The sequence below is a fragment of the Periophthalmus magnuspinnatus genome, chromosome 22 (genome assembly GCF_009829125.3).
Source record: "Periophthalmus magnuspinnatus isolate fPerMag1 chromosome 22, fPerMag1.2.pri, whole genome shotgun sequence".
Classification (NCBI taxonomy): Eukaryota; Metazoa; Chordata; class Actinopteri; order Gobiiformes; family Gobiidae; genus Periophthalmus; species Periophthalmus magnuspinnatus.
In genome coordinates this window covers 20,417,406-20,438,444 of record NC_047147.1, presented here as the reverse complement: position 1 = coordinate 20,438,444, position 21,039 = coordinate 20,417,406, and the positions used below count along the sequence as shown (strand labels likewise).

The window sequence follows — 21,039 nt, the reverse complement described above, 5'->3', positions numbered from 1 at the left end:
ATGGAGTCTTAGAGGAACACAAAGGATTCAAAAGTAATTCTTCAGTGCTGTATGTTGAGAAAAAGACTATTCCCCGTGTATTTGAGCAAAATGTGTCTCGCCCCAGTACAGATATATTATGTCTTTTTATTAAGCAGCTCTCGAGGTCAAAATAAGTCCGCTGTGTGCTGTCTGTGTCTAATTATAAAGTTTTTTATTGTCCGAGAAGCAGGAAGTATATGTTAGCATGCTAGTTGTTGTTACTGTGACAGCAAAACTCCGCTCTGGTGTCCGTAGAATCAATGAACGAAGCAAAAGCTAAACTCTGACGTGAGAGTAATTTGATTTGGATGATACTGTCAAACTCTGGCTCAAGGTATATTGTTATTATTACTATCACTTGCTTCTCGACATGGACTCAAAGCGAAAACATCTCCATGGAGACAAGCAGGTGGCGGACCCTACAGCAGAAAAGTTCCACAGTGAACATACAATCCAGTAGCAGTAGCGTCCCACTCACAGGCCTAACCAAGCCTCATTTTTTCCATCGTTCTGTCTGTGTCAGCTCAAACCATGGATTCAGATTATCCCATCCCACAAAAAGAGCAGATCTGAACCGACAAGAGGAGCCACCGCGTCCCCCGCCAGAGCCCAGGGACGTGAGCATCCCCTCAGCTTCACGCGGTCGGACAGCGCCATGCCCCCCGGACGCCCCCCGCCCCTTCTATTTTCCTCCCCCCTCTCTCTCTCTCTCTCTCTCCCCCCTCTCTCGAATTAGGCACATTAGCGGCAAAATACCGTAACTCGGGATGATGGAATTCGTCATCGTTCGCGTTGTCCTGGAAAGATGCGGTTTGATCGGGCGACTCGCGGAGAGGGACCCACGGGCAGGTCGCGGAGGGGGAGGGAGGGGGAGAAAGAGGTAGACATGGCAGGATAGATCTTTGAGGGATGTGCATCAGTCGTGAAAAGCTCCGAAGCAATCCGTCAGAAAGCAGGGACGTTAAGGCAGTGAGAAGAGACAACATTTGGGGACTCGTCATGGAAAAGAAACAAAAAAATAAAACTAAAAACCCAAAACACTGTATTTTGCAACACATTCTGATCCAGTCAAAGAAATTGTAATATTTGAAGTTAAAATTTTGTGTTGTTGTTATGTTGAAATTTAAATTGTGAAAATTTAAAGCAGTTTTGTTGCACATTTAAATTATCTACCTAGTTATTTGTCATACTATTTTTATTTAAAATTAGCCTGTGTATTCTGTAGTTGTTTTCAATAATTACTTTTAATGAATTTTTCTTATATTATACAAAAAAATTTCATTAGACAAAATTTGTAGTTTGTATTTTTTGTATCTTTTTTTGTATCATTTTTACGATGCAACAAAATTTCAAAATCACTTCATTTTAACTTTCAAATTTCAATATAGTTTTCCACACACTAGTCATGTCAATAAATAATGTGTATGCTTTTATGTCATAACGAAAAATGTGTTCATACTCAATATAAACATCCTATACAATTCTGGTTGCCACGGGCGATCAGATGCGTCCCCTGCTCGACCTCTGACCCGGACATGGGCAGATCATGTGACCGTGTGACCAGAGTTGACCTGACAGCTCCACACACTTCACTGTTTACATCCACACTGCAGTAAACAAACCCCTCCACATGAGTCCAAATGACCTGGATTTAATTTATTTTAATTTAATGTATTTACTTATTTATTTAGTTATTTATTTGTATATATATATATATATATATATATATATTATTATATATATTTATTTTTTTATTTCCAAACACAATTGAGGACTTTTGTTCCTTCTGCACTTCATAGAAAAAGAAGCAAATGACAATCAAATATTAAAACTAGTAAAATCAGTGCGGCCAGTTACTTAAATCTATATTAGCCACACCTACCAGGATACACCAAATAAAAAGAACTATACTTTTAAATACTTCATAAACATAATCTGTGCCATCGCATGAATATCGTTTTGTAATTTTATTTGCCAAAACATTTTTCATGATAAGAAAGTTGTTTACGATTTGTGTTCTGGTTCTCAAGCCTATTAGCTATTCACTTTGGGCTGCTAGATTCTGCAAGTAAAACCAGTTTGTGATAAAGCCAAAAGAGCTCTCAATGATTCAATGTACTTGCAGTATTGGGTTTCAGATGACATCACAACATTCTATGGGCCAATAATATTTATTACAGCTAAAATTATATGCAAAATTGACTTTTTTTTTAGCTGTCTTCCATGTTATAACTTTGTTCCCTCATCAAAAACATGTCTGAAGAGGTTTTAGATGTCATGCATGTTTCAGTGTTTTAGTGATCTCTCCCGGGCCCTATTCAAACTCTCCACACGGTTAGCGATATGAATCTGTCCAACGGAGGACTCATCAAAAACAAAAATGAAACTTATAAAAGAGTGAATATAGCATTTTCAAAACAATAAAAGGCAACATGTTGACCTAAATATTTTACGTTTTAGTAATGAATACCCCATAGAAGTGTAATACCCCCATTTAAAATGCACAATTCGTTGTATTCTGGCAGGATCTAGGGTCTAGTCACTAATAGAAATGATCAGGTTCAACATTTGCCTTTTATATATTTCTCACAAAAACACAATGTAATCAGTACCAAAAAGTGGCTCTTGTCCCTCATTTCAGAGTGTATCATCACATGCTAGAATCTGAAAACTACCAGTATGGCTAATAATTTCATTCCAAGCTCAGGTGATGGTAATACTGTTTTATTTGCACCTTTTAGATATATTTTATAGTTTAGTTGATTCTATTTTCCTTCATAGCTTAGCATTCTTAGCTCGTACGTATTATAGTGTCTGATAGTGTAAACAGAAGAGAGACGGGAGAGGAGGATGTAGAGATGTGCTATGTTAGCCCGCCCCGTGCACGTGAGCTAGCTGCGACTGTGTCTGTTTGCTAACACTGATGTTGTGTGACAGCGGGGCATTCCGGGGCATTCCGTGATGAGAGCCGACAGGAAAACTGACAGAGGCCGGAATGAGATGAGAGTCAAAGGGAGATATATGCAATCATTGTTTTTGGGTTTTTTTTAATGGAGTTTTTTTTTCATCTTTTGTGGCTTTTTTCAGGGTTATAAGAGAGAACCAGTTGCATGATGATTTGTAAGGTTTTTATGCCGGATGTCCTTCCTCCTGCAATAAACCGCAGTCCAGCTACAGCGATGGTGTTGATATATTTTTGGATTATTCCAATGAAATAATCAGGCAAAGTTGTTTCTGTTATAGCATCAGTCCTATATCTGAGACACGGGATGCAAAAAAAGGCTCAGTTGTTAGTGTTTGTCCACTGATCTGAAGGTTGGCAGTTCGAATCCCAGTCTGATTGGTCTGATTCAGTGACCCACAGGTTAGCGGTGCGATTCCAGCCCCCACGGATGAATACTGTCATTGTGTCCTTGGACAAGACACTTAAACCATCCAGTGTGCGGTGTCTTCAGTAATTCTATATATAGTTTTGTTGGTGATAATATGCTCTACAAACGAACAATTTCAAAGTAAAAAAAAAAAAATCTAATATCCATGTTTGTCAAACTTTTGAGAGCAATTATTACCAATGTATTCTCTCCAAGTTTCACCAGATCAAAACCAGGACTAAAACAGGTCGAAAAAGGTTTAAACTAGAGCTGTGTGTGGGTTGGCTTCCTGTTATATGCAGTGGTGGAATGTAACAAAGTAAAAGTAGTGAAGTATGATACTTAAGTACAGATTTGAGGTATCTGTATTTTACTTAAGTCAATCGTAAAGTGGACACTTTTTACTTTTACTTCACTACATTTGAGAGCAGGTATCTGTACTTTCTACTCTACTACATTTTGAACTAAACTGAAAAGTATTTTTTATGATTGTCTGAGACCTGCTGAAGAGGCTTAGGGTTTATTTTTAACACGCTCATTATCTGAGCAAAACAAAACTATTTAAATAAAAACTGTTGTATTGTTGTATCTAAAAAAAATATTGATTCAATTGTTTCTGGTGAACAAAATGCACATATTTATCAAAATCACTGCATTTGAAGCTTTATAAGGTCTCAAAAATAAACAAAATGCTTTTACTTTTTACTCTTGAAGTACATTTTTAAACAGGTACTTTAATACTTTTACTGGTGTCTGTACATTTACTTAAGTAACAAAATCGAGTACTTCTTCCACCACAGGTAATATGGTGCCATTTTGAGGGCGACTGATCATTCAAAAGATACATTTCATTTTCAATTATTGTTACTATGGTCATTACTAAGGAACTTTTCATCATACTGAAACCCATGGATTCAAGGACCAAAGTGTTATGTATGTGTATGTTAACCACTAGAAGTACCAGTACCACAGCTTGAGAACCCGTGTAGACATTATACCTCCAAATCCAAATGTAAACAGGACAATTTTCTCTTCTGTTATTAAAGTCATAAAGTCGTACCTGATAACTGACGAACTAGTTCATTTTAAACAGTTTGCACCTATTCACCTATGGGTTATTCACCTATGAATTTATAAGCGTTTTAGAGACCACATCAGACCTTTGCCGTCACAGTAATGCTAACACCAACTAGCATGCTAACTCACACTTCTGATTCTCGAGCAATAAAAGAGACAGTACACAGCAGACTTATTTTGACCTCCAGATCTGTTTATACAATATACATGTACTGGGCTAAGGCACGTTTTGCTTAAATACATGAAAACTCTCTATTTCTCTTCCTCCGTGTTTACTTTTTTAAATTTGCCATCTTCCAAAAGGCTTATTTGATTTTTTTTAAATGATTTTTTTCTTAGATGAGGTGTCAGGATTGTCGGGAGTGGCAAAGTGCCTTCCAACAAGCTGGGATTAAACAGTCAAAGCACATCAGACCCTCCCCAAAACCTCTATAATGTATGCACTTAATTCTGCTAACTTCAGCCTGACTCCGTGATCCCCCTGAACTATTTGGAGCGACTGGCAAAGCTGAAATATTCAACAAAATGTGAAAAAGAATGTGTCACCTGTGTCTGCGGGGATGTACTGTCAAGGATTAGAGTGAAAAAGAGTGTTTGAAGGGCCCATATAACACTATTTTCTGATTGATGTTATAATGTTGTTTCCTCATCATAAACAGACCTGGAGTTGTGTTTTGTTTCATTCACACATGTTAGCAAATTTAGGCTGATTTCTTCTCTCAAACAGAAAACACTCTGTTCCACCTTGTGATGTCATCATGTGGTAATACAGGAAGTGCTCCACTGTGTTTTAAACTTCACCTTCACTAGAATCATTCGGAAATTTTCAGACCTGGAATTGCCGATCTCTACAGAACTAAAGGTAAAAGGTGTCTGTGAACTTGAAAACTACCACTTCATGACATCACAATTTGGAACAGAGCATTTTGAGCTTTAGCGATGTGGACAGACTAATAATAAAGGGTCACGCAAACATGTGTGAATGAAACAAAACACAGCTCCAGGTATGTTTTTGATGATGTTACAACATTATAACACGACTCACAAGAGTCAATTTTGCGTAATATAGGACCTTTAAAGAAAGTTTATGTATAGTTTATGATGGAAATGTTGGGATTTAGTTTGGATTTTAATAACAATTTAGGTTATTTCTTAAGACAATACAGTAGGAGATGCATTTACCTTGTTGACCAGAAAGCAGAATGAGTCTCACATGAGTCTCTTATTTGGGTTGAATTCCAGTCAGTTTAAACTTAAAATGCCTCTCTCTGATCTGATGGTCACTACTAAACCCCAGCACCTGCAGACAATCATCAGTCATGCTAGTTCACCCTCTGCAGCTCAGTGAGTGAATTCTGGAGGTTCTGATCTTTCACATGAGGCCTGTCCATAAACTGAGATGAGAAAGAGTTGTATGTGTCCTCTATTTGCAGGTTAAGGCTCTGGACACACAGGTTCAGATGTGACTGTAGTACCTTTTTTGAAACTCTAAAAGTGCAGGCTACACACAGTTCTTCAAAATGTAAAATAATGATCTAAGTATGCAGAGTTTAATACTAAATACCCCCTTCTGAATGGCTTTAGATGTAGTGCGCTTACACAGAATTATGCATGAAACAAAACAAAAAAAAACCCAACATATCCATTTTCAAAGCAAATATTAATTACATGTGCGTCATACCCCATATACCTGATACTCTGCTATCTGTACCTATTAGCTTGCTTACATCTCCCCTCACATCCACGAAAACCTACACCAGCCTAATTTATCCCATTTTACACATTTTGTCTGATCATTTTCCTGTATAAATTATGCATGACGTCTCCACGGGGGGAGCGATATGACCATTAGCATATCTGATAGTAGCTTCGGTGCTAGCTCCCACCTTTGGCCGTCCTTGCAACCTGACTGTTCATCAATACCCCGGTCACTTTATCCATCGGACCCCGGCACGTCCTCGCGGCTCCCCCCAGCTTGGGCTAATGACACTGGTACTCGCCGAGCGGCTAGGTGGCCTCCAGTCTGGCACCGTCTGGTCATCTGGTTTTGACAAAAGCAGCAATTAGCAACACCTCCGACAATCCGTGGTGAAAGGAGATAGCTTTAGCTCCTGACACCGCGGGCGCTAACTGTCTCCAGGCCTTCTCCATAGCGGGGCTGTTTGTGCCATGGGTGACCTTTTGACATGAGGCGAGTGCGGTTTCAGGAATAATGGTGGATTTGTTAAGAGTAAAGGGCAAAGTACAAGGAAAGGTATGGGTAATGAGAGAAGAGGGAGGATAGTGTGTCATCTTTGGGAGTGTGATGATGTTCTTTAGGCCTAATCACCACAGGAGACATCAGTTTGGGTAGGAAAAAAAATCTACATGTTTTGTCCCACTTTTCTCTGAATCGCCTCCGTGTTTTTAAAGTTCATCAGGCGTTCACCGGGTGTCTTCAGAGCAAGTCAGTGTTAATGTCCACTAAGCAGTTCAGCAACTCTGACTGCAGACATATCACTGTATATACAACATTTTAGCTTCCTGCCTGTGCTTTTTAGTATTGATTTTAAGATTTTACTGATCACTTTTAGAGCTCATTTAGGTTGCACCCAGTTACATTTCAGATTCTCTACGAACACTTCTGCAGTCTTAGATCCTCAGGTAGGTCCATGTTAGCTTTTCTCCTGCAGCCTTAGATCCTTAGGTAAGTCAATGTTAGCTCTTCTCCTGCAGCCTTAGATTCTCAGGTAGGTCTATGTTAGCTTTTCTCCTCCAGTCTTAGATCCTTAGGTAGGTCCATGTTAGCTTTTCTCCTGCAGGTCGCTGTTAGCTGTTCTCCTGCAGCCTTAGATCCTCAGGTAGGTCCATGTTAGCTTTTCTGCTCCAGCCTTAGATCCGTAGGCAGGTCCCTTTTAGCTGTTCCAAAGTCGAGGCTCCCGATGAAGGCTGTTGGAGTCTTCTTGGTCTTGGTCTGGTTTTAAAATGACCTGCCTGGGGACATAAGCCTTGCACCTTCTTCACCCTCATTTTTATTGTCAGGCCTTTTTATAAATTGTCTTCTAATTGTATGTGTGCATCTTTTCTTTGTATTTCTATGCTTTGTGTTTTATCTTCAGGGTGTGTATTGTGTTTTTTACTTTGGTTGTGAAGCACTTTGTAAACTGCTTTTTTGAAGATGCTACGATGATGATGATGATGATGATGATGATGAGTGTTATTATTATTATTATTATTATTATTATTATTATTATTATTATTATTATTATGTACAACTTGTCTCTTTTTTGGTGTGCCTTACCCCGGCTCAGACTGCATACGGTGCAGCTCCAGTGCAAAGGCCGCCACCGCTACCACTACAACTACTACTAATGCCACTACTACCACTACTGCTACTACTACTACTGCCACTAACAATATCACTACTACTACTACTACTACTACACTAAAAGCATAATTACAGGCACAAGGACAGTAAGTTTGAAATTTATAGGATTCCAACTGAACTGCCAAATCATGTCCAATATTTAAAGTAAAAGTAGGCCTAACATAATGTAGATAAAAGCCATTTCAATCAAATGTAAACTTCCTTAAGATCAGCTTGTAAAATCTGATCATATAAACCTCACATACAGCACTGAGAGTAAGACACACCAGTCCTCCTTCTGTCTTCTCTCTGAGGGCCTTTTAGACCTAACCCCCGTCCTCTCTTTTCTTCTCTTCTCATACTTACCCCGTTAGATAAAGTTTACCTCCACACATCCTAGTTTGACCCTTATGCATATTGAAGTCTTGGGTCTCCGGCCTGTTTAAAAATGCATGACTTTGCGCGCTTGTTGATCTACGCCCATGCAAATCGCCCCCGTCGCCGCTGTCAGCCTCCCCCCGATGAATAATGTAATGTGTTGTGTACTCGGGGACGCACCATTGACAGTCAATTAGCAAGTTTGATTGGTGGGCACACCTTTCTGCTTTTGAACTGTTAATTTTATGTAAATAGCTAACCACCGCACCCGCGCCGTCTAACCAAAACCGCCACCCACCCTCCCCGACCCCACCTCCCGCCACGAATCAACCGCCGCTACATCCTTAATAATTGATCAGCGCGCACCTGCTAGCTTGATGCTATGGGAGTCGCGTTTTTAACAGTCTGGGGGCCCTGCGATGCTAGCCCCCTTTTGATATTCAAATTCGTTCATTCAAAAAAAAAAAAAAAAAAAAACATCGTCCGATTTTTTTTTTTTCTTTCAGAGCTTGTTAAAAAGATTCCAGTGTCCAACCCGATAGATCTCGCTTCGTGTCGGCCCGATATGATGGCGCGTGATGCCTCGTAAACGCGACGCCAATGACAATTTGTTGTTGACGCGCGACCAAGCTAGCTTTTATGTGCTGGGGAAGATTGCGCTCGCAGGTAAATGATCTAGCGGTTGTCAGATTTACCCCCGCCTCCTCCTCTTTTTCTTCTCTGTCTCTCCTTTCAATATCTCATCTCGCCGGTTAATTTGGAGGAGCAGACACGGGAAGCAGGAGGATTCATCAAAGTTGACAAGCGAGCGGGAACGCGGTAGGGGGATCGCGGGGAGCCTGTGTGAATATGGTGATAGTATTGTGGTGCGCGCCCTCTAGCAAAGCGGTACCACGGAGGGGTCTTGTTGCACAAAAGACAGAATTCACTTTACGGGCCTTAAACAAGTACTGATGTTCTCCTATTTGTGCAGGAGGCCAGGGGCAGGAGCTACGGCAGCGGGGAGAGCTACGTGGGGGGAGTCGTGCTATTTTATATTGGAATCGGGTAAAAGTCAGACTGTATTGGGGTGAGAAGGCAAATGATGAGGCTTGATCCATTGATGTTTTTAATAGAAGCAGTCACCGGGTGCTGTTGAATGCGATATCGAATTCAGAAGTACAGTATTAGGATTGAAATATATATCTAGTTTTAGGCCTTGAGTTCTTTTTGTTGTTTTGTCTGTGTGTCCCCGAGTCATCTTCTTTCCCCATAATCATGGCTGTTGGATAACTTGGCCGTGATTGGAGGACAGTTTCCAAGCCTGGCCAATCCTGGGGTCCACCTTCACCTTCATAGAGTCACTATGTTTTTGAGACACTTCGTCGTCAATACTCACTCAGTTTGTTCGTCAGATTTTGTTATTTATTGTGATATTTGTGTTTAATTTTTTTGTTTAGTTTACCCTTGACTTCCCTGCTTATTAAATTGCTTCTTAATTTACCACTTTTCATCTTGGTTTTCTTTTGTTACTTTCCTGTCCACACACGAGCTGGGTCGTAACAACTGGTATTGCTATGAGGATTCTTCAGGTCCAAGTATCAGTACTGGGGATGACAAAATGGATTCCCCAGGTTTTAGCTGCATAAAACTGAAACGCTGATTGTCCATGTTTAGTCCTGACTCTGGGCACCAGCAGGAGGCCAGTCCCTGAAGTCCTCAGAGTGTGAGATGGTTCATGTGGCACTAACATGTCGGAGATGTACTTTGGTGCTGGTCCATGGAGGGACTAAAGGCACTGAGTACAATAAAGTTTTCCTCACACTATTTGAAATAAATGCAAACATTATTAAAATTTAAAAAGTTTGACACAGACCATTAAATCCCCTTGTTATTCATTTTCAACAAATGAATACACCAGAAACGTAAATTTTTTAACCGTAATTGCATCATAGTTATGTCATAGCTAGCCCGTTTTACACACTCTTAATCAAAGCTTCGGAAAAGTGTATTTAGAACATTTTTTAAAATTCCACAACCAGCCCCAGCGCTCACCTCCTGTCCGTCTTGTAACACCACTACGCACACTAACCTTTTAAACCCTCACTTACAAACCCCTGAAGGACACCACGTCTTCATTGATCCCGTCCACTCTCCAGAGACATGTTCTACCAGTGGACACATGCATTGACCAGCGCCCTAAAGAGCAGTCTCTAGGGTCCTGACCTCTCCAATATGGCCGCTTATCCCCGCTCTCCCCCGCATTAGACAAATAGATTTTTCCATTCTGCGCATAACTTGTGAAGCTTAAATTTAACCCAGGTACTTAGCACGTAGAATTTAGCTTATTATCGCGTGCAGCTAATTACGGTTATAAATAATACACAGACCCAGCTAGCTAGCACATTCACACGGAATAGCTTAAAACTGTGAAGAGTTGTCGGCGATAATTTGTCGTAAAACGAGACAGAAGGGACCTGTAAATGAATGTTAATTTGATTATGGCACCTTATTAGCACAATTTCTATGTTGGGGCCTCAAGTTCATATAGTTTTTGTTTAGTTTGTACACAACTGCAGGGTTTTAACAAGATTTGGAGGTGATATGAGTCATTTTTGATAACCAATCAGAATTTGTTTGTGTGTTTTCTATTAACACTTGAGATTAATGCTAATTGGAACAGGTTCTTTAGTAAGCTTTGTTATACAGGCTTGAATACAAAGGTGTGTTGTCAGTATTTTGCGTCATATTTCAAGTTTGTGCAGTTTTTGTTAATATGTGTTATACCGCTTACCTCTCAAAATCATAGGTTAGACTAATTTCAGTAAAATATTATCTTTTTTGTGTTTTTTGTTTTAATGATGTTCGTATGTCCACACTATTCTTTGCTTACGGCACTATTTAGGGGTCCCGCCATTTTTAGTGGTGTCAGAATGTCCAGTTGGTGACAAAATAGTGCACTCAAAAGTTCTCACAATGCACCTTGAAAAGTAGTGGGCATCAGTGGTCACTAGACTGGTCAATATAGAAAAACAACAGGGGTCTACAGTCTTTAACTAGACACAACACGAAATGACTGAAGCAGATAGAAGCGCTGGTTTATCACACTGTTCATCCTGATTATGAATAAAACATTATTAAGTAAACTGTTGTTGTGTAAAGTTGCTAGCGTTAGCCGCGTACCTTAGCTCGAGCTGTTAAGAGAATGAGAATTTCCACATCTCAGATTAAAAAAATGAATAATCCAATCCGTTTACGTGGGATCCAGCTTGACAAAAACTTGGTATGGTTATTATTAGTCCATAAATACTTTAATATTACTGTTTTATAACAATACCATAGCAGTTAACCATTTTAAAAGTAAATATATCTTTTGAATGAGAAAAAAAGTTCTTAAAATATTGCTTATACAGGAAAATGAAACTTATGAATAGACCTAAAACATGATGACACGTGTTTTAGGCATAGTAGTCACTTTATTCTCATAGCAACTTGGTGTAGTTGTCAAATTGCAAAGGCTGCAGTTATTTAGAATAAAAGATACATTTTCATATTTTAGTCTTCTTAAATGTTCACACTCCTGGAGTTGCTTACAGTGTACACTCTGAACCATAGACTGTATATATAAATGGACATAGCTAATCTGCTAGCCGCCACGTTCCAAATAGGAAGCGATCATGGACGCACCTCCAGCTCCATCGACTCTGGCTCCAAGTCACTTTCTACTGAAAAACTGTTGCCCTTCTCTCCATACATGCTGCTGTCAGGCTCATCATTTTGTCATTTTTCTGGTTGTTTACTGCCACATTCTTGATGTTTTTGGTTTGCTTGGACATGAACGTTGCCCTAGGTACACCCACAGCTGAGTAAAAGACACATGGTTGGGCTTGCTTCTCCACAGATCTGAATTGTAACTTTGTCAGTGGCATCAGCACAACAGGTTTGATGCCATACTGTGAAGCATTCTTAAAAAAAAGTAAAAACACCTTCAGGGAGACAACCACAAAAGTTCCATAGTGCTATGTTTAACTGTGCTTGTCCATATTCTTCATTCTGATGTCTCTTAACTGTTGTGTCGTTGCAGGTGAATGAGGCTGTTTTCTGTGCGGGTCAGATAGCCCTGGTTCCCTGCACCATGGAGCTGCTCAGGGCTGGGACCAGAGCACAAGCCCAGCTCTCCTTCACCCATGTGGGGCTGGTCCTCCAGGCTGTGCTCTCTGGTCTGTCCTTGTCCCATGTCCTCCAGGCTCACTGCTACACCACCAGGCCCAGAGACACACACCTCATCAGGGAAGTGTGGAGGGGCATGATGGAGGCTGCACACGGAGAGCAGGTCAGTCACTGTGGGTTATGTAGCAAGGACTGAGGACACAGAAGTGTAAGTGACAATAGATTTACAGAAAATTCATTGTCCTACTAGCTTAATTTTCCCTGACATAGATGTGATGCACTTTATGGTGCATACCCATCAAAACTCTTGGAAAGCTTCTATTGTAGTCACAGCTGCCTTGGGGCTCACTGACAGAAATGAGGCAGCTGATCTCCACCATGGGCCCGTCCAACCACCACCAACACTCACACACACAGACACACACTTGTTATTCCTAGTGGCCTCCCGTTGAAGCAATAACCAGCCCTGCTTAGCTGCTGAGATCAAACGAGATCAGGCTTTGACAGGCTCATACGGCCACAATATATATTCTCAGCCCTCAACAGAAAAAATCCAATTCTTTCTAATATTGTGATTGTGGTTAGGAAAAGTGATACTGTTGTAGTGTAACAAAGCACAATAAAAGTAATGTAAGATTTGGTAAAACTACTGCTCAAGTAAGAGTAGGACAAAATATGAAATAATGCTCAAAATCTGGTATTTTGGATAGACACAAAAATGAGACAAACTAAATCATATCTGAAGGAGCGCTGCAAGAAACACAAATGTTCAAATCATTTCATATTGTCAACATAAAGATTAGGGAGGCACCGATCCAGCTTTTTCATTTCAGACAGTGATATCAGTACTTTGACTTTAAGTAAGTCGATAACCGATATTAACTGATACCAGTGTAGGGATGGAAAATGGCTCTTATTTTTCTTACTACACAGTTAACGATTACACAAGAGATCCAGCTGTGTTATGCAAATGTTATTTAGTTTCAAATCACTTCTGAACAACTTTGCATTTAGCATTCTAGGACAAAATTAGCCTGTAAATAGACTTATTCCATGCCATCTGAAAACTACTCAAAATAAAACTCTATGAAGTAGTGGAGTCATTGTTGTTGACATGTGGAGTATATACTGATTAAACTTCTTGCCCCCTCCCTTCCCCTGAGACCCTGGCCTCTCTGGCTGATATTTACCAGTGAATATCGCTCATGAAAACTTGATGATTTGGGAAACGCGGCCGTCTTTGATAGCGCCTTCTCCCGCTCTCAAACAGATGTCTGGCTAATCTCTCCTTTTGGTAGTCTAACCCCCACCCGCGCCCCCTCCCGCGAGCCTAATAGGGCCCTCTCTTCCTCCTGTAATCTGCCCTCAGCCGGGGGAGTAGCGGTTAGCATGTGTTAGCGTCTGCGATGGGGTTAGCCGTGAGTGTCAACTTTGTGTCAAAAACAGATCAGAGCTTCTCAAAGTTGGAGCGCGGGCATCTAATTGTCAGGAGGACTTTGTGAATTAGCATAGCAAATCTCTTGTCACAAGATGAGGCTGTTTGTTCAATTTTTTTGACGCATTTTGCATACAGTTTTATCTTAATCTTTCAAAGTATCAGGAATGTGGGAAAATGCTTAATGCTTACGACACTTAGCAAGAAGGTTGAAGTCGACTTGGAGTTAGGGGTTGGGGACTCGAAGAGATGGTATTATGCAAAATTGACTTTTTTTTTTAGTTTTTTACCATGTTATGACATTGTTCCATCATCAAAAACATGTCTGAAGAGGTTTTATAGGTCACCCATCCAAGTCTAAAGAATCTAGCGATCTCTCCTGAGGTCTATTCAAGCCCTTCTCATGATTAGCAGAAGTATTCTATCCATGCTTCACCCATAAATCTACGTCACCCATGCGCCTTCACGCCAATTCTTTATAAACATACAAAAGCATGATACAAAACAATACACCACAACTTCACAAACCTGATACGATGTGCAGTGGTTTCATTAGCGGGATTGTGTTGTGATAGCGCTCTAAAGGGGAAGTGAATTAGCGTAGAGAGCAAAGGGAGGGGAGACGGAGAGAGTGAAAAACCAAAGTGAAACTTATTATAAACATGTTAATAGGTTGTTTTTGGCAAATCTGACATTTCCTAAACCGCTTATACCCTGGTCTCACAAACTGAAAATAAAAAGATAGTTGAAGTTACTCCCTCTATACTAAACTCCTAACAGCAGCGAATTTGTTTACCTGTTGCTATAGTGATGCAGCGTAGTGAAATAGTGCCGGGTGGGGCAGATATGATAGAAGCTGAGGTGGGGGCGGGTCGGGCAGAGGTAGGGGCGGAGTGGGGGATATGCGCTGGGGGCCGGGTACAGAGGCAGCCCCGTGTCTCCGGGGGCAGGATCAGCCGAAGCACTATTTGAACTGAGTGTAATTAGAATATTTAGCACAGGTCAAACACTCACTCCCCTCCCCTCTGAGCACGCCAGCACTCCGCTCCAGATGCTGCCTTAGCTACACCTCCTCTGCAGCCTGGAGTAGGAGACGAGCACGGCCTAATTTCAGATCCTGTACACATCTCTGGAATGTTCGGTGTTACCCCTACTCGTGACACAAGGCCAAAAGTTTTCCTACTGATTCCACAGATTTATATACCACAAAAAGCGGAACTATTTAAAGGGCCCATATTACTGTATTTTCTGATCTGTTATAATGTTGTTTCCTCATCAAAAATATACCTGGAGTTGTGTGTGCTGAGTTGTTCTGGGTTCTTTCAAATAGAAAACACCCAGTTCCACCTTGTAATGTCACCTGGTAATACAGGAAGTGCTCCACTGTGTTTTAAATTTCATACATCTTCACTAGAATCATTTGGATAATTTCAGTCCTGGAATTGCTGCTAAACTAAAGCTCATAAGGGTCAATTTAGGGCCTTTAGATCTTATTATTTTTAGAGGTGAACAATAAGAGAAAAAGATGTGATATCTGATAACTGATTTGTATTGCAATATGAGATGTTTTCATATTTTACTATACTTTTTGTCATCATAAGTTCAGTTAAATCAAAACAAAAATGTACATGACTATACAAAAAAAATCGTGAATAAAATCTGCCTTTTGTGCATTTTACTCTAAAACAATTATATATTTTTTTCTGTAAAATGGAGAACTTTGTGTCGTTGATATATATTTATTTTTATTTGATTATTGTGATACTGATTATTGTTTCAGTCAATATTACGGTATCGATATTTTTGCGATATATTGTGCAGTCCTAGTTCTTTTTTTCAGCATTTAGAACAACTTTTTTCAGTCGGAGTTGTGAAACTGGGGTGGGCCGTTAAAGCACAGCCAATCAGATCGCTGCTTTTGGCTCTTATGTTTTGCATATTTATACTTATTCATAAAGCGTCTGATAAGTAAATATTTTTGGAATTTGGGAATTTTAATTAAAGGTGCACTATGTATTCTTTTCTAGTAGAGGGTTTACCACCGGCTTGTCTCCATGAAGATATTATTGCATTGCTGGAATGTCCCACAATATAGCATTAAGCTTAAAAATGTATCTGTCTTGTATTTATTCAGTTACAGATGTTGTAATGCCATACTGTGGAGCCAGAATGCCAGTAGGTGTGAAATCACTCATTAGGGGCTTGAATGACTAGGACTCAGGCACAGTGCACACTTAAGATAGCACAATAGCCCTAGCCTTCAAACAGAAACTGTAAACAATAGGTGTTTTCAGGGTTTCAGGGTAATTAGCTCCTCCTTTCAGGTAAATCTAAGGCAGTGTCCAGCAGTGATCTGACCTGAACTGAAGAAGCGGTTTGGATGAGCAGCAAAACGTTTTCACTCCTACAACGTTTGTCCATTTGACAGATTTTCTATTTTTCTTTTGCGATACTGTGGAACGTTCTACAGCAATAAATTCCAGCAGGTGGTAGAAGCATAACCAGAAAAGTTACATAGTGCACTTTTTAAAGAGGGGGTATTATGCTTCTATGGGGTATTAAATGTTCACAGGACATATTGGATCGTACTGCAAACTGTAAGGAAAGTTCGAATAGTGCCCAGGAGAGATTGCTAGGTTACATGTAAAACCAGTTCAGACATGTTTTTGATGAGGAAACAATGTTATAACATGGTAGAAAGTCGATTTTGCATAATACTCCCTCTTTAAGTAACCATCCCATTGTAGAGCTCGGGCAGTACTCTCTGCTCTGACAGCTCTATGGACTAAACCTATAGACTCCGCTGAAGGAGGTGTCCCACTGGGCAGGAAATGTACGGGAACGCTCAGAAACCAGCTCTAGACCCTGTTCTCCATCTGCCCCCCGCTGCCCCGCGCCGTCACTAAATTTCCTTATTACTGTATTTACCGTTCGACTTCACACCCTCAACCCGCGGCACGCTGCAGGCTCATGGGCCCGCGGGTGGGAGGGGCGAGACGGTGGAAGCAAAATAGACAATCTCCATCAGTTAGCAAGGAGTCTACAGCTGCATCTTAAAAGAAGCGGAGAAAGAGTATTACTGCTTTCTTGAATATTTAAACAATTAATAGTTATTTAAAGGTGCACTGTGTAACTTTTCAGGTGTATGTTGCATCACCTGCATATCTCAATGGAGTCAGTTGTCATTGCTTTGCCTAGAATGTTACGCAGTACACTGTAATTTATCTCCAGTTAGGAACCAATTAAGTTTAGTCCTGCATTGTGGAATATTCCAGTCAAGGCAATCTCCATGGCAACAAGGAGGTAGTGTATGCTCCACCAGAAACAGTACATAGTGCATTTTCTCAACTCGCCGCGGAACTCTTAAGATGTGTTGCGTCAAATGCTTGAAATGTGTCGCGGAAACTTTGGACTAGCCTCAGACCATAGACTCGGACATAGCTAACCTGCTAGCCGCCATATTCCAAATAGAAAGTGATCATGGGTGCGCTTCCGGCTCCATCGACTCTTGCTCCAATTCACTTTACATTGAAAAATTGTTGCCGCTTTCTCTGTAACTGCTGCAGTGAGCCTCGTCATTTTGATCTTAAAATATTTGTACCTGCTCTACATGATCTGGGTGTTTTTATTTGGCTATTTTGTCCGTGATTCAAGATATGAACATTAATAACGGTCAAATCAGGCACCTTCTTTCTCCAAGTTCGCTCCCACTAGCGTTAGCAACAGGTTTGATCGACAACGTTGCTAAGCTCCCGCTCTCTGCTTTACCAGCGATGTGGGCGGGAAGGGGCGCTACATTTAACAGCCTCACACTGGAGTGGCTCTTTGGTTGCTATGATACTCATGGTCTAGACTCCTGTCCTCCATAGACTTTGCATGTAAACCCTGATGCTACAGTCTAAACTCAGTATAAGGTTCTTTATTTTACTAAACTGCTGAACTTTTTTCTGCAGTTTTGGTATAGAACCTGGCACCTTCTTGCTGTATCACAGGAATGCTCACCACTCCGCCACATTGTCTTACTCCGCCAGTAGGCTTTAGACCCCAAGGAAGTCCAAATGTACACATGCGCTAATGTAAAAGCGTGCTACAGCAGAGCCTGTGTACACATACCCCATTTTGAGAACCCCAGCTTACCTGCATACATTTGTAGACCGCTGACAGCTCCTTTTTTCCTGTCCCATACCCCCCACAACCCCATGTAGCCCTTTATTTGGCACTGCTGAGCAAACTTCTTCCTCTCGTAACATTTTGTCTCCCACCATCACACAGAAAACATGATGTAACCCCCTCCGACAGCCGGTGGTCCTGTGATGAAAGCGACGCTAGCGGCTGCTCCGAGCTCCCCTGGTCGGAGCACCCAAGGGCCTGGTGAGGTGGCCTTTAAGCCTGGCTGAGCAGACCCCAGCCCTGTCACTTCCTCTCCCCCGCTCCCCTCTCTCCGGCTCGGCTCGAACCGGTATTGACAAGCCCCCCTCCAGGAGAATACCTAGCTCGGTGCCAGGAGTGCTAATCTAACATTTATCAAAGGGCCCGGTGCGTATGCGTGCTGTCACTCGGGCTGACGGGGCAAAGCTCTCTGCTGACATGGCTATTGTTCCCTGGTCCACTCTGTTATCCCCGGTGTTATTGTTGATCAGTGCTGGTCAGACTAAAGGAATCACTCACCTCCTTCCTCCTTCCTCCTCCTCCTCTTCCTCAGTGCACAGGCGAGACAAGAGCAGAGATGTACTATAGTGTGAGAACAGGGAAATAGTCTTTGTAAGTGCAAGCTGGGTTGGCAGAATATAACATTATCAGACACCTTCTTAGAGGTTTAATATCGCAAATTCCTCCATTTCAAAATACTTGTCCATGTCTGACCAAACTCTATTAAGTTGTAACTCCAGATTCTATTGTCCTGATGTTGTTTCCTCATCACAAACAGACCTGGAGTTGTGTTTTGCTTCATTCACACATGTTTAACACACATTTCGCTCAAACTGAAAACGCTTAGTTCCACTTTATGATGTCATGAGGTAATACAAGACGTTCTCCACTGTGTTTTTTAACTCCATACACTTGTTAACTTGAAAACTACCACTACATGACATCACAAGGTGGAACAGACCATTTTGAGTTTTGGAGATGTAGACGGACTAATAATAAAGGATGTGTGAATGAAACAAAACACAACTCCACATATGTTTTTGATGAGGTAACAACATTATAACACGGCGTAAAGCACAAAAGAGTCCATTTTGTGAAATATCAGCCCTTTAAAATCCATACCAGTCACGTTTAACAGACCTCTTATGATGATGCACATGCTCAAATAGTCTCCGTTACGAAACCATTTACACAGCTGCCGTTGTTTTCAGCTTTATAAAAACTGCCTCACACCTCAACCACCTTGATCTGTGTAGACGTCACATTATCTTCTATCCGTAATTTATATAATAATGATTCAAATCAGTAGGTTCTGTGCACAACAGCGCCCGGCAACCTCACTGTTAAAAATAACTAGTCTTTATTTTAATTAATGTTTTCTGATTTTGTAGCATTTAACAAACTGATCTTGTAGTTATTCTAGGTGTTTTATTACGCAAGCACTACCTCGAAAACATGCACTCTTATTTTGAGTGGGCTCGCCTCTCCACAGATCGGACTGGCAACTTGGTCTTGTGGCTTCTCTTGCTAATCTCCTTCTATATAGTACATTCTATGCAATACGCAATAACATTTCTGTCGGAAAAGTTACATAGTGCACGTTTTAAGTAATTAATAATGATTGTAATTGAGGAACTATATTTTTTTTTCAGATCATTGTCAAGTGTATTATCATAATGTGACTTTGGATGTAGACTTTGTGGTTCACTCTTGCCCTATTCTGTCCAAAACATCATAATCAAATCACTTATGAATAACAAAACAGAACAAAGTTTACACTGAGTAAAATCATGAAAAAGTGACATGCCTTCAGTGCCTTCAGACAGGAATTTAAAAACCATTCCCAAGAACCATAGAGAGTACATGAAGACATTTTGTTACCAATTCAGTCCAACAAATGTTCCATTGATTTTCATTTACAAACAAAAATCACATCGACGCACAATTACTTACTCAAGTTTAACCCAAAGTGCCTCTAGAGTGGGCGCGCCGCTTCGGGTCACCGCTGTCACTCCTCTTGTCAATATTTTCTTTTCTCTCTCAAAATAAAACGTAAGCAACCCGTCATTACCGTGCACTTAGCGTCTGCGGTGTAAGTGGCGCCAAAAATTGATCCCGCAAATTGAAAAGGGGGTTAAGTGTTTTTTTCGACTCGCGCTGTGAGATGTCGCGCTCATATTTGTCCCATTACCAGATGAAGACGGCGCTATTAGCCAAGATGCTAGCTCTCGAGATGTTTTGCTAGCCGCTAATGGTCGACGTTAGCGGGGCTGAATGGCTAAAGTGGACAGAGGGGTTGATAGCGGCTGTCATGCTAGCGGCTCATTTGGCTTGATATGAATTCTTGCGGAGTTGTTTGTACACTGTGATTACCAGGGGCAGCGCACAATGGGACTTAATGGGAGCCTGTCAGCCAAGTGTCAGGGAAAAGTGGTCGTTTTAAGGAGCAAGGAGTGTGTGTGTTGGCGCGGGGGTTCGGCGTTATCTCAAATGAACTGCTATGGCCTTTTGATATTATGAAAGTGTATATAACGCATATATGTTGCTAGTTGGTTTAATTTGTATTTTGGAGTTAAAGACGTTGTACCTGATTTTACTGTCTTCATAATCTGAAAAACAGAAGTTCATTTTAAATTGTCTCCAGTGGTCCAAAGTTATTCCTCACTTACCTTATGCAGCCGAGCATCCAAATTATTTTAGTTTTCACAACTTTTAGAGACCAGAGTGGAGTTCATCATTTTTATTCCCTTTTTTGGACAATAAAAAGATAGATTAGGTGTAGACAGTACACAACAGACTTATTTTGATCTTAAGAGCTGCTTATGCAATATATCTGTACTGGGGCAAAACAGTTTTTGCTTAAATATATGTTAAAAAAAATTGGGTTCAAGGCCTTTAATGTTTGGCTCGTCATTGTTTTGAGATGTCAAGATAATTTGTTTAATCAGTTATTGTGATTATTCAGGGCTCAGTATAATCATAAGAAATAAAAACAATAATTGTCACAGTAAAAAATAAGTTACTTCAATTCTGACAGGCGGTTTCACCAATCAGAGAAATGCATGGTCCGTTTGTGTCAAGAACAAACACGGCTGCTTACACGTAAAAAAAAG

The 21,039-nt window shown here is 40.7% G+C and overlaps 1 protein-coding gene across 1 annotated transcript in view; it reads left to right on the top strand.

Annotated features, from left to right (window-relative positions):
• Positions 1–21,039, top strand: part of dph6 (diphthamine biosynthesis 6) — a 118,602-nt gene that overhangs the window by 92,653 nt on the left and 4,910 nt on the right. The window contains exon 13 of the mRNA XM_033988274.2: positions 12,257–12,505. Coding sequence (XP_033844165.1) covers positions 12,257–12,505 — 249 coding nt within the window. The remainder of the gene's footprint in view (positions 1–12,256; positions 12,506–21,039) is intronic.